This window comes from Bicyclus anynana, chromosome 9, assembly GCF_947172395.1.
Source record: "Bicyclus anynana chromosome 9, ilBicAnyn1.1, whole genome shotgun sequence".
NCBI lineage: Eukaryota > Metazoa > Arthropoda > Insecta > Lepidoptera > Nymphalidae > Bicyclus > Bicyclus anynana.
In genome coordinates, this window is record NC_069091.1 from 6,200,168 (window position 1) to 6,214,358 (window position 14,191).

At 35.2% G+C, this 14,191-nt stretch overlaps 2 protein-coding genes across 4 annotated transcripts; both read right to left on the reverse strand.

Moving 5' to 3' along the window:
• Positions 1–37: 37 nt before the first annotated feature.
• On the reverse strand, positions 38–8,832 carry LOC112044535 (protein fuzzy homolog). Of its 2 annotated transcripts, none has more exons than XM_024080421.2 (8): positions 8,610–8,832; positions 7,769–7,890; positions 7,233–7,500; positions 6,409–6,606; positions 5,428–5,627; positions 3,346–3,521; positions 2,523–2,646; positions 38–1,699 (listed from the first exon to the last, which is right to left on the reverse strand). In XM_024080421.2, the coding sequence occupies exons 1-8, from the start codon at positions 8,685–8,687 to the stop codon at positions 1,642–1,644; spliced, it is 1,224 nt and encodes a 407-aa protein (XP_023936189.2). In that variant the 5' UTR covers positions 8,688–8,832; the 3' UTR covers positions 38–1,641. The 2 variants fall into 2 exon arrangements, with proteins under 2 accessions (XP_023936189.2, XP_052739366.1); XM_052883406.1 differs by lacking the exon at positions 8,610–8,832 and adding an exon at positions 8,584–8,602.
• A 108-nt stretch (positions 8,833–8,940) lies between these two features.
• Positions 8,941–13,901, reverse strand: LOC112044454 (sodium/hydrogen exchanger 9B2-like). 2 transcript variants are annotated; one of them, XM_024080314.2, is made up of 12 exons: positions 13,805–13,893; positions 13,654–13,677; positions 12,786–12,819; positions 12,540–12,682; positions 12,158–12,389; positions 11,406–11,575; positions 11,102–11,316; positions 10,437–10,608; positions 10,204–10,358; positions 9,650–9,814; positions 9,227–9,410; positions 8,941–9,129 (listed from the first exon to the last, which is right to left on the reverse strand). In XM_024080314.2, exons 1-12 carry the CDS (start codon positions 13,827–13,829, stop codon positions 9,068–9,070), a joined length of 1,581 nt encoding a protein of 526 aa, XP_023936082.2. In that variant the 5' UTR covers positions 13,830–13,893; the 3' UTR covers positions 8,941–9,067. The 2 variants fall into 2 exon arrangements, with proteins under 2 accessions (XP_023936082.2, XP_023936113.2); XM_024080345.2 differs by lacking the exon at positions 13,654–13,677 and having other exon boundaries at positions 13,805–13,901.
• Between the last annotated feature and the right edge of the window lie 290 nt (positions 13,902–14,191).

A 14,191-nucleotide genomic window follows, 5' to 3' on the forward strand; every position in this document is an offset into this window, starting at 1 on the left:
TATAAAATTTATTTACAGAATCACAGTAAATTGGACGGATATAACATATTATATTCTCTAAATGTATAAAAGTCTGTTTTTCACCTGTCGCTTATTTATAGCTTTACTAATACAACGAATTTTGATACACTTAACTTTCCAGTAATGGATACATTAAAGCTTCAATAGTCCAGCCCTCATCTGAGAAGTCTTACCTCTACTACATTAATCTCTTAACAAATCTATACTAATATTATAAAGAGGTAAAGTTTGTAAGTTTGTCACATTTTTTAAATGGGGTAATCTTCGGAACTACTGGTCCGATTTTAAAAATTCTTTCACCAGTAGAATGCTGCATTATCGGGAAGTGCTATAGGCTATATTTTATTTTGGTATCATATATATTAGCCGAGTTATCACAGTTTTTGTCATACAGGTCGGGCTGAAAATCCTCTTAAACAGACTTATTCGCATGCGCTGCCTTAACTATTGTGTAAAATTGAAATTAATCTATGGAGACTTTATATAACTTTAAAAGTTCTACAAAAAAGTCCGCGACACCATATATCTATCTTCTATATATTAGCAGATATAGTACCTTTTGTGTTTTAAAAATTATTAATTTTATATACTTCGGTTTACGTCATTATTTATACAACTAAACTTTAATCCTTACTAAAATAAATTATTTAATAATCACAAGGATATTATGGAGATAAGATTTGCCCTTTACAGTATGTTAATTACTTAAATAGTTTCGGAGATAATACAAAATTTCTAAAAGACGCAGAAATTCCGCTATATGACGCCCGGCGCTTTCATTTACATAGTTCCCGTTCCCGTGTGAATATGGGGATCAAACATAGCCTATGGCACTCGCAAATAACGTAGCTTTCTATTGGTAAAACAATTTTCCAAAGTAGATCCAGAGATTATCTCCTACAACCACACAAACTTTACCTCTTTATATTATTAGCATAGAAGTCTCTATTTCTCTTGGTCATACCACCACTCTCGAAGGGCTGGACCGATTTTGCTAAGGGTAGGAGTAAGATAGAGAAGTTACAGGGTAGGGTAGGGTACGGGTAGGGAAGCGTAGGGGTAGGGTAGGTTTAGGGCCGGGTTTAGGGTAGTGGTAGGGTAGGGGTAGAGGTAGGGTAGTGGTAGGGTAGAGGTACGGGTAGTATAGGGAAGTGGTAGGGTAGGGGTAGTAGTAAAGTTGACATCGAAATTTACGCGGACGAAGTCGCGGGCGTCCGCTAGTCTTACTATAAATTTCTTATCCATAACATATGTTGGGAAAGGTAATTTAAGAAAAAATAGCTCACTAACTATATGGACCTCATAATAAGAAGTCATATACTCGAGGCAAACTATACTCGAGAGTATATCTAAAGAAAATCCACCAAAACTGAAGTGGCAATGGGCCGTTGGATGCTGGCGCGTCGAGGCCATTGTGTTTTGGAAGTCCATGCAAGAGGTATATGTCCAACAGTGGACGTCCATCGGCTGATAATGATGAATGGGCACTTCATGCTGATTGACGTTGGGAGTCCCAAGGTGCAATGGAACCAGAAAGCACAATGTCGGTTGACCCCCACTAGGTGGACGAACGATATTAAGTAGGTTGCAGTAAACCGTTGGATGTAGGTGGCTTCATTGTTACCAATAAATCTCTTTGTTTGTTGACAAGTCTAGGATTATTTGGTTGGTCAGTAATCTGCAACAAAGGTATTTGAATAATTTATAATGACCTCATTGGTGCATATCCATTGTTTAATAATTTTTAATTTTGGGTCAAGCTAGCCTAGCAAGCTGGCCTAGCTCCGGTCAGTTCAGGGAAATAAAAGCCATCATAATTAAAGGATGAAACATAAGTGGAAAATACATTGCTTAACTTATATCAAATTTAATATAAGCAATATTAATTTCGTGTAGTACATGGAATAAGGGTCCGAAATATATCGATATCAATTAATAAAAGTAAGGGATTTCTTATGAAACTTAATTTAAATAACACGTATTTTTTAAACTTTCCAAACGTCAAAAACGCTGTCGTCCATTTTGTGACGTCACTAACACACTTGATGTATTGAACGTCGAACTAATTGTTAACTAAAATTTTTTTTTTTAAACGCTCCATTTGTATGGGATTTATTATAGTGACGTCATGAAACAGTTGAAATATAGACTGTCATGGCCGACAGGCGTTTTGGCTCGTATCTTCAAAAACATATTTAAAAATTAAAATTTTCATGTAGGTAATCACGTCTCAAAAAAATATGAATAAATACTGTCTAGTAAAACGATAATGAACTATTTAAGACCATTTAAAAATATATCAACTAGCCTATTACATCAGCTACATAAATTAAAAACATTAACGTACCCACGAAAAGGGACAAAATAACATTATAATATTTTTTACCTACTGATCACTGTGAAGTAGGTGCTCCGTGACCGTGCTCCGTTTTTCATCGGTTGGAAACGGTTGGAAACGTGTACATACTTTCCAATAATACACTGTAATCTTTGGTACATACCTCATAGTATGAGTAGGCACAGTGGGCGCGTACAGCGCACAACACAGCAGGCTCCCGGAGCGCTGCGCGTGACATTTGTGATACTCCGAACACCAGTACGTCTCGCTGACAACGACGTCCGTATCTAAACACAATACTCGCTACATCTCTTCTCACGCACCCGTCAGGATGCGGGGTTAACGGTTCCGAGTTGAACTCTCTACCGTGGTTTCAGTCGCCAGGTAAAAACGGCAATGGGTCCTTGGGTTTGGCCTTGGCTTATAGCCTAAGTATATGGGCCTAAGGCCAGTAGGCCGGGATAGTGGAGGCAAAACGCGTCTCCACCAGGTTAAACCACTGGCGAGGCTAAACACAATAATTAAGATTGGGTCCATTTTATACCGTGCTATCCCAGTGGATATGACCTCTGCCTCCGATTACGGAGGGGTGTGGGTTCGAATCCGGTCTGGGGCATGCACCTCTAACTTTTCAGTTGTGTGCATTCTAAGAAATTAAATATCACGTGTCTCAAACAGTGAAACATCGTGGGGAAACCTGCATACCTGAAAATTTTCTTAATTTTCTGCGTATGGGAAGTCTGCCAATATTCATTGTGCCAGCGTGGTGGACTATTGGCCTAACCCCTTTTATTCTGAGGGGAGACTCGTGCTCCGCAGTGAGCCGAATAATATGGGTTGATAATGATGACATTTTATACTAAGCTCGCCAATCTGCATTGGATGAATGTGATGGGTTAAATGGATAATATTATATTTCTTTTCACGAGATATATCGCTGGTCGCTAGGCTTACTGGAAATGAACCATTTCTTTTAGATTACTTACCGTTTTCTTCAGCTTCCACAATTTTTAATTCTGGCGCTAAATCTTTAGCGGTGGTCACGTAGAATGTCCTCAAGATATCAATCCTGTGGACGCCAGACATGCCTCTGCTCTTCTGGTTGGGGTGAAGGTGACGCGAAAAGACGCATCGCCGCTTGCACACATTTATGACTAGTAACCTGGAATATGTTTCAGTCAATTTAAAACATGTTATAAATATAAAAATTTACTACTATTATGGTATAAATATAAAACCTTACTTTTACGGTATGCGCGATGGATTTAATAATAATAAAAATCCTTTATTCAGCTAAAAACTACAAATTAAAAAAGAAGAAGAAATTACAAACTAATACTAACAGAGCTTACAAACTACTTAAAGATACCTACTTAAATTACAAAGTTCCTCTGTCTGTACTTAGTATAATAATATAATAAAGAGATTCAGCTGAATGGGGCGCTGCCTCAGCTCGATACTATAGTTGAGAGCTGTAGTGCTGATTTTCAGGCATGACCTCAGGGTGAGCTCACGGACCGATCGGACATACTTTTGCGGCGTCGCTAACAATAATTATAAAATAATAAAATTATATAAAATAATATACGATTAGTAATAATAGGTACATATTAATCTTACATCACCAAGCTTAAAGAAAAGTTTAGGAGTTTTAATAAATAATAAATAGAGGGGGGGGGGGGATACTAATAAAGAAAAAAAAATGTATTGCAAAATATTGGTTTAATTTTTTTGTAGCTCTAAAAGATATACTTTAATTAATTTTTTGAAAACATATAGCGTTTTGGATAATCGAACTGGCGGTGGTAAATCATTCCAAATTTTGCAGGCTGCATAATTAAAAGTCCCCTTAAACGAGGCAGACCTATGAAATGGACATGAAATACGGGGTGCTCCTCTTGTCCTACACATATTACCCGCTCCGGCCCATTTTATTTGTGAACACAGATATAATGGTTTACCAGTGGAGATGACATCAAATAGTAGAGTGGCTAAGTGTAGTTTTCTCCGCGCCTCCATCTTCAGTATGTTAGCGTTGTTTAAAAACGGGCTAACATGGGAACGGGGAGGCACTGGAAAGCAGAATCTAGCACAAGCGTTTTGGACCCTTTGAATAAGCTTGGCTGATCTAGCAAGCAAACATGGTCCATACGCGGCATCTGCATAGTTTAGGCTAGACAACACTAATGTATCACATAAATGTATACGCACTTCAACACTCAGGTCGGGGCGCATTTTATAGAGCAGTTTTAGCCTATAAAAACAATGTTTTACTATGTTTCTGACATGGCTTTCGAAATGTAAATGTTCATCGAATATTACTCCGAGATTCCGTGCCTCATACACTCTTTCTACGGCGTCACCTCTAATATGTAAACTGGGTTTAAAGACTTCAGCTTGCCTTATTTTGTGCTTAGTGCCTAATACCATAAATTTAGATTTTTAGGGTTAAGATTAAGTGAGTTTGTCTGACCACTTGGCTATATTCTCTAGATCATGATATACGTTGATATTTACAAGACTTAGGTCCTGGGTTCGATCCCTGGGTGAGCTGATTGAGGATTTCTTGTTTGGTTCAGGTCTGGCTGGTGGCAAGCGGGCTAGCTTGTTAGGAGGAGAATAAAAATCCACACACCCCTTTCGGTTTCAACACGACATCGTACCGGAACGCGAAATCGCTTGGCAGTATGTCTTTGTCGGTACTAACTAGCCAGACCTGGACCAATTAATTTTATTAAACGTAAGCTTATAGAAAAGTCGTATTATAGTGTCAATGATTATGTAAACGACAAAATTGCTTGGAAATGAAATGTATTACATGACAGGCTATTTTTAAATAGTGATAAACTAAAAAAGGATACACCTGGCTGAGTTTGTTGTGGGCTCTTCTCGGACCAAGGCGCATTTGGAACCTTCTTAACTTTAATTTCAAGTTATCGAATAATTATTATCACCATTATCTTAAGTTTAATATTATTACCTGACGTTTCGAAAGAGCTTGTAAACTAAGTCTGTTTGAAATAAATGAATTTTGACTTTTTCTTACCACCACGGAGGCCGTCACTTACCCCAGCAATGCTGAATCGAAGGTCACACTCAAAGGGAAATTCCTTGGATAAACCAGTTTTGCTTCCTTTATAATCTGTGCGTATCCCTCCCAACATTGCAGCACTAGCTCGTCTATCTGCGACAAGGCCGGAGTAGCTCCGCATATAACTAGGACATATACATCTGCTAATAACTTGCATGTCACTGCTCGGAATGCTACCTAAAAATATACGAAACAAACAATATTACTTAGTAACCATATACAGGGTGTCCCATAATTAATGGATAATACGCAAATGATTGATACACCCCTAATTATCTAAAACTACGAGTAATTTGAATAGTTTTTCAAAAACCCATAGGGCAACCCAAGTTATATTTTTTATTCAGATTTTTGAACTGAGACTGCATTAGTAAATTTAGGCAAGTAGGCAGATATTAGAATACATTTTGAAGGAAAAAGTTGAAATGTGCACACTTTAAAAACTTTTCTTTAGGAGTACTGGGATAATATAGCCTATAGCCTTCTATCTATCTAACACTGAAAGAATTTTTCAAATCGAACCAGTAGTTCCTGAGATTGTCGCGTTCAATCAAACAAACAAACAAACTCTTCAGCTTTATAATATTAGTATAGATATAGATTCAGCACCTCACCTACACTTTTACCAGGAACTTTGTAAATACAAAAAGTAGACCATAGTAGACCAAGTTTTATACCAATATATAAAACTCGATAAGTGTTCAAGTTTTTAAAATAATAAGTAATACATTTCAGCTTCATATCAGCTTCATAATTTTTTTTTACAGCGCAATATTTTTTTAATCAGGTTATCTTAATGAAAGCAAAATAATTATTGCATTCAAAGCTTCTTCTACAAAACAAATAAAACGCGTTCCATCCCCCGTCGCCCGCATATCATGGAAGTGTTATCAATGAACTCGCCAAGCTATTGGTTTAGGGTTTATTAACCAGCATAGCTGATTATTAAAAATCTTACATTAGGGCTCATTTGTGGTAAATACACCAAAGTATCTCGTAAAGGAGCCCCATCCTGGGCCGCAGCAAGTAGCAGCAGTAACCTGGTTTCCCTTGGATCCAGTTCACAGAAATCCGAACTTGTGGCTACTAAGTGACCATGTATAGTGAGGCATGCCCATCGTCCTGTCACACTTTGTGCATAATTATCCAATACTTGCTGTGGAAATTAATAATAACATGTATACTCAAAAATTAGTATAAAAAATACAAGATTTTATTGTACGAGTTTGTTCATATTTTAATATACATACTTTTGCTTATTTACAGCTTTCTAATACTAATAGTCTCTGCGCTAAACCGTGAGAAGGCAAATGGACGGATATGGCGAAACTATAAGGGTTCCTTGTGGATTACAGAACCCTAAAACCAGACAAGTGCGAATCAGATTAGGAGGATTGCATAGTTTGTAAGTAGATTTCAGGCAGTAAGGCAGCAATTATTGGGATTGTACACATTGCCTCATTGCCACATTGATGTTCCTCCCTTTGTAACTTGGACCACTGATTGCTTGGGCACTCAAATGCCCTGCAATGGATGGGTTAAAGTTGTTTTTTTAAAATGTTATGTATTGTATGTATTTTACAAAGAAAAGCTTAATCGGCCCAGCCGGAGATTGAGCTCGGACCTCCATCTTGTTAATTCACCGTGCATACCACTGCACCGCTAAATGATGGTTTACCATTTCTCTCAAGATATCCTGTCTATCAAAATATTTCTATCTGTAAAAGAAATTGTATTGTTTCCATCCTTTGAAAGGACATTAAAATGAATATATTTAAGTACCTGCAGTTGTTGAGCCTGGGGACACAAGAAACTCTGGATAAAATCCAACACTATAGTTGACCGAGGCACATTGTTTGGATCCAAAGATTCCAGCAGATGGTCCAATATTGGATAACATTGTCTCAAGTCCCGCTTTATTTGATCTAAATTCTTCAAATTCTCCAACTCTTTTTTGCCAATGCAAAACACCATGACATCATGAATGCAAGATAACAGGAGTTCTAGATCACACTCCAGCCCTCCAGTTGCAATTCCAATTAGGGTAACACTGAAAAAATAATTTTATTTAATCAGTGCCACAAATCAGAATAAATAAAAGAGGAATTTTGTTTTATTTGTTTTATAGAATCAATTTTTAATCAAGATTTAATCAAGATGAAAGTAATTTCCAATATATGACTTAGCTAAGTCATTGACTGCCAGGCATTTCTAAAATTTTCAGAAAGGCTAAAGGGAATATTGTTATTTAATAACAATTGTTTTAAAAAATATATGGATAAGTTAGAAGTTTACATTTAACTATAATAATTATATACCTTTTACAATATTCCTTCCATAGTATTGTTCCATTATCAACTAGAGTGTTGATCATTTGCAGATTGTGACATTTTGTGAACATATTGATCCCATGCAGTGAGGCTATTGTAGAGAACTGAATCTAGCATGTAAAAATAATTAATGTAATCAAATCATCAGAGGCAATGCCGCCAGCCTAATGGGCACCTTTGGGCCAGGTGCTTTTAGAGGCAGGCTTTTTGAGGAGGCGAAAGCTGATCTATGACTCCGAATATTTATAATATTTATAAAAATTAATGTAATAATTAAATCTCATATAAATTTACTCTCATATTTATTTACAATTGAATGGCTGGATAATTTTATTCAACTGATCAACCAGATCAACCTGACTGTCCAATGTGGCAATGCCGCCAGTATTCTTGTCACCATTCCACTTGGGCATGATTTGTATAGCATGATTTTATTACAGCTGTTTGTGGCAATACTTAAGTAGTAGGAAACACATTAGGAAGTACATTTTTTAAAGCACATTTGCCTCATTGGTCTTGAATTCATTGGATTTTTTTTTAGTCTAACCATTTATTGACAAAAAATCTTCATCTAATAACCAGCTCATTGAAGGTTGCTTTATATTGGGATCCTCTAATAAGCCATTGTTTCCAATCATTATCATTAACATCTGATAGTGGCAATTAATTTAACATTACCAGTTTAATACTGCCAACACACATTGGAGCACGCATTTTGGGTCTCAGCTCTATAAGGAGGGAGGCCTTGCCCAGTAGTGGGTAGTTAAAATAGGCTGATAGCATAGCTTGGGGTACTAAGATACCTGAAATTGCTATTGTAGATGCTTACATTTTCATTATTGCCGGCTTTCTTAGAGAAAATTGGTACACCACTTTCCGATGCTATTGCTATAACTATGATAGACATATTAAGTTACAATTTAATTCAAATATAATTTAATATTTTAGACTATTTACTTTGTTTGTTTGTTTTGTTTTTGTAAACAAATAAACGTATATTCCCGACAAAATGTGACACCTTTTTTTTGTCGTCTGTGACAGATGATTGACACTATTTACAAAATGTACTCTGTCGACTGTCAATCAAAGAAAATAAGTTGCCATATCAAAAATATTTTATTTGCTTTTGCTTATTTTAAATAGAACAAAAACCATAATGGTTCTCTTTTTAAAATCTCAGCACTATTTATCAATAAATTAAAAAATCAGACATTTAAGTAAAGTAGGTATACATTATCCTAAGTACATTTTTGTGATATCTTAAGTACTTCATTAACTTTAATAATATCATAAAACAGTGTTCGTATCTGTTGCATTTTGAATTTCATCTGCTCCACAAGTTGATGATGCTGAAAAAATAAAATAGTAATAGATGAGTAGTTTCGCATAGGTTTCGCAAAAAGGTATCAGCAATCTAGACATAGGTATGTAAGGAAGTATACACACCACCACGGCTAAGAAGACGAGGTCCTGTTAAAGCTATAAGGATCGCTCCCAATGGTGCAGAAATCACTACGCTTAGTACACTCACGGCGAGGATTGCCTTAGCGTATGCCTCTTCATCTTCTTTAGATCCACCAGCTGACTGTCCGTTAATAACTAAATCCAATGCTGCTGGTCCTAATGCTGCCTATAAAAATATTTCATTTATTTTATTATTATTACAAGAGTTGGTAAGCAGTAGTAGTAGTAAGGAACTTGTAGATAAAGTAAGTTGCCAAACTTTTCAATTACGTATTCGCTTGTTTATGTAATAAAATTAGATTTACTCAAACTAATTGCATTGGTTGCATTGAATAAATTTGGCTTGACTATTTTTAATGAAACAATTATTTAGGAAAAAAATAAAGATTAAAAAGCTTTACATACCTGAACAGTAGCTTTTGCCAACCAAGTGAGACCAATGAAAAGTTTCTCCTTACTATTGAGACCGCATCCAAAACTGACTAAAAATGTTGCGATAACTCGTAAAACGAGACATGAAGCCAAACATATCGCTCCCATGGTTATAACTTGAGGATCTAAAGCACTTAGCTAAAAAGATACATATTAAGTAGATATCTACAACAACTTCAGTCAAAAATAATTTTAAAAAGAAATTCGAAGGAGACCGACCATTTTTCATTGCTGGAGCCAGATTTAATGAATGGTCCGTTACAATGTACAAATTAGTATAATTTTATTACGTACATAATAATACCAGTTTTGGACTGGTTTAATTTCAGTTTGATTAACAGTTACTATAGTATAAAATAATCAAGATATGGGCAAGTACTAACATCATAAAATGCACGGTTTCAACAAAAGACACATATTTCTAAAATACATATTAACATTTTTTTATTATTTTTGGTGATTTCCATTTACTTTAGGATTTTTCTGTCATTTTCATGGGCCCAAAATTTTTTTAAAAAATTTATTACCGTGATTTGTGCTCCAGTAAAAGCGAATAATATTGGTTCAAAGAATATCCATAGTATTCTAAAAAGATTACTGACGGGATTTTTGTTTACCGCCCAACCTTCTTTTTCCCAGTAAAAGGCAGCAACAAAACCGGAGGATACTATTGCCAATGGACCTAAAACATATTTTTGCAAACATAAATACAATAATTCATAAAATAAAAACAACAAAATAATTACTTTAAAAGATTTACCTGCACCGCTCCATCCTATTAAATTTGAAATAAATAGTGAAAATAGGCCACCCAAAAATAGCATTAAAAATCTAAGTGGAACAGCGTATATATCTCCTTTTTCGGGTATAAGAGATGTAAAAGCACCCCATAGTGAACCAAGAACCACGCCAGCAATGATTGATAGTGGACCCTGAAACATAGATAGAATAAAATATCTAAATGAACTGCCTTCGTTCATGAAGAGTTCCAGCAGTTGAAACACAAAATCCTATAATTAGGTACTATTGTATTTAAATAGAACAAATATTGATTTGTTATATTATAACAGAATCTTTTTTTTAAATATTTTCAATTCTAAGCTTACGTCACATAAAATCATAATATACTGGCAGAACCTCGTGGTTTTACCTGCGTAGTTTCCATTAACGTGAGAATACGGTGATAATATATAGCATTCCTCGATAAATGAGTTATCTGAGACTGAGAGAATTTTCCAGACCAGTAGTCTCTGAGATTAGCGCGTTCAAGCAAACAAACAAACTCGTCAGCTTTATAATATGTGGCTTTCTATTTGTAAAAGAATTTTTCAAATCGGTCTAGTAGTTTTTGAGTTTGTTCGTTATAAAAAAAAATCTTTTCTGGTTACAATATTAAATATAAATTTATAAAGGGTACAAACATACCTTTATTATATTAAATGTAACCGAGCCGGTTGAAAACATTGCATTCAAAATAATGGCGAATACAGCAACGCTCACGGAGTCGTCTATAGCAGCCGCAGCTAATAACAGCGTTGGTATTCCTTTAGCAACACCATAACCTTCATCTTTTAGTCTGAACAAACAGGGAACAACTACAGCTGGTGAGACTGATGCGATCATGGAACCCAAAAGAAACCCTGAAAAATGTGATACAGTAAATCTTTACAATTTTTTATTCTTATATCTAAATTTTATATCCCTTGATTAAATAAACCAATAAGCTTACCCCAAATCCATGGTAAGTTCAACAAATAATGCGATGTGATACTGATAGCTATGCACTCAACCAACCAAGGAAGCAGTCCAAGTTGTAAAACAGCAACGTAGTGTTTTTTCAAGACGCCAGCATCAAGACCTAATCCAGCTCTCATCAATATAATAACTAAGGCAACTTTCCTGCAAAAATGTCCAGCAAGTCAGATATATAAATCCGCTCTGAACACGAAGCGTAGGTATGTATGGCACAGTGTACAAAAAATATTTCAGCTTTTTTTTTTCTGATTGTGTAAGTGCCGTAGGCTCCTTATGGGACCTCAGCGGCGTCACCGGGGGGTTTGGGCGAGCGCAGAAGCATCGCCTGATGGGGCCCGAAGGCAGAAGAACGTAGTGGGCGGAACGACTCTCTAAGGGCGTCTCCTCTGAGACTCGGGCCTCGAATTAGAGGGCCGTTCGGGAAGGGTGTTTTGGCTTGAGTGTAAGAGTGTGAGTGTGAGAGTTAAAAAGCCCACGTCTGGGTGACGTCAGATATCGGGGACCTCGTCTTCGCCGGCGAAGACGCTGTGTAGCTTGTGTTTGTGTTGCCTGGGAAGCATTGTCGTTCGTTATGTCATCGTCAGGATCGTAAAGGACGTTTAGAAAATATTTCAGCAGTGTTATTACACTCGTTGTTGTGCAGTTCAGTTTATTGCAACAGCAGAGCGGAGTTTGGTGCATACTATTCTATTTGTTTTTACTACAGCTTATACATAAAAATCTTACCTTAAATCTTGGTTCAGTTTTCGATATGTTTCTGTCATGTGCACTAAATGTAAATTTTGAAACAATATGCCAGTAAGTAACATGCCTATCAATGCTGGTAAAGTTGTAACTTTTAGCCAAATCCAGCCAATTAAGTACGCAGAAATGACTAGTATTGTCATACTCAATAGTTCTCCATTTAAACTTAAAGGTTCTCCTAATTCAGCGTACAATATGCCCCAGGTAAGGAAAACTGTAACAAATTCAAATATAATTTACGCAGCAACCTTTAATTATACAATTCAATAATGCTTAAATACGTAATTTTTGTCCACAAAATTGAAAGGTTTAGACGTGTTAAAGTTTATTAGTTGTTCTAGTACAAAGATGTGGGTATACTTACAAAAAACAATGATACATAATTGTTGAGCTGATTGTCTGAATGTTGGAAATAATGGGAAAGGAAAAACTTTTCCCCACCATGTCGGTTCTCGTGATGGCGTTGGGTCAGCTTGATGACATCGCAAGCAAAACTTGTGCCACCATCTAGAAAAATAAATAAATAAGAGTATGGAGTGGAATAGAACGTATAAACTGAAACTTAACCAAGTGGTAAAAGAAAAAAAGAAGAAAAAAAAGTGCTACTTACGGGAGAGATCCGTTTTTGTTTTCGACATGCTCATCTGAAAATATTTTTATTGCAAATCAATACAAAATTAAATACCAGAAAAATATAAGTAACCACTTTCAAATCTTTACTATTTGAGAGAAAATAACTAAGCAACTACCAATTTGTTACTTACCCATAATATTTTTTTATTTTTTTATTTATTTTGTACCAATATTAGTAACACACAAAAGTAAAAAAGAAAAACAGTGGACAAGGAAACACTTATCTCTATAAGAGATCTCTGCCAGTGACCCTTGGCAGTGGGAGAGATTTTAAACGAAAGAAATGGATAGGTACAACATAAAAAAAGTGAGGAAACATATTATACTTAATACATAAATAATAAAATTAAATAATATTAAATACATTAAAAATAACACTAATAAATAAATTGAAATAAATATGTAAATTATAACAGTACATATCAATACTATATATAAATAATAACTAAATAAATACATATATACATACATACATATAATATATCTATGATGATAAAGAAAGATAGTGTTCACGAAGTCGATGTTTGAAGGTATCAACAGATGGGTTTTTTTTGAAAATGGTATCTGGTAGTGAGTTCCACAGACGCGCTGCGATAACTGAAAAAGATTTAGCACAAAAAACAGTGTTATAGGGAATGAATGGAATATTACTGGGAATGTAGTGTTAGACCTTTTGGTATTTTTACAAAAATGTTATTTGGTCAGTATACCTTAATTAATTATTATCTTGTATTTATATTAAGTTAGTAGGAATGAAGTTTATACAAAAAAGGGTTACCTTGCCGTAATAGCAAAAGCATTTTTTGTTAGTTCAGTTAAGTATAAAAAACTAGGTACTTATTTACCTACAAACATATACACACGAACACCTATAAACACAAAAATGAGTATATACAATGATAATAATTATTACACACATTAAATAAATCACATAAAATATTTTACAAAACAAATCACAAACATATACGTACTATTAACTTATTTTTAAATTTTTACCTGTTGAATGGCTATTTGGTTCCATGATTAGATTTAACAATCATACTCTGGCCCTGCAGCATTAATATCAATATTATTTCTTGTAAATTATTGTTTTATACTGGGTGTTCGGGAGTATTTTCCATAACTGCAAGAGATTGATAAGTCCACTTATAGGGGCCGAACTGCATGAGTAATTTTTAAATTGGCCTAATCCCTCTTATTCTGAGAGGAGAGTCGAGCTCAGCAATGAGCCGAATATGGGTTGATAAGGATGTAACACACGCCTTTATTTATCTTTGCATTTTAAAATACGTAATAATAGTGGTAAGACTATCGATATCGACAAGATATCGCAACGGGCACTCCGCACTTCACTAGTAAGCTACTTCATAATATTTATCAATG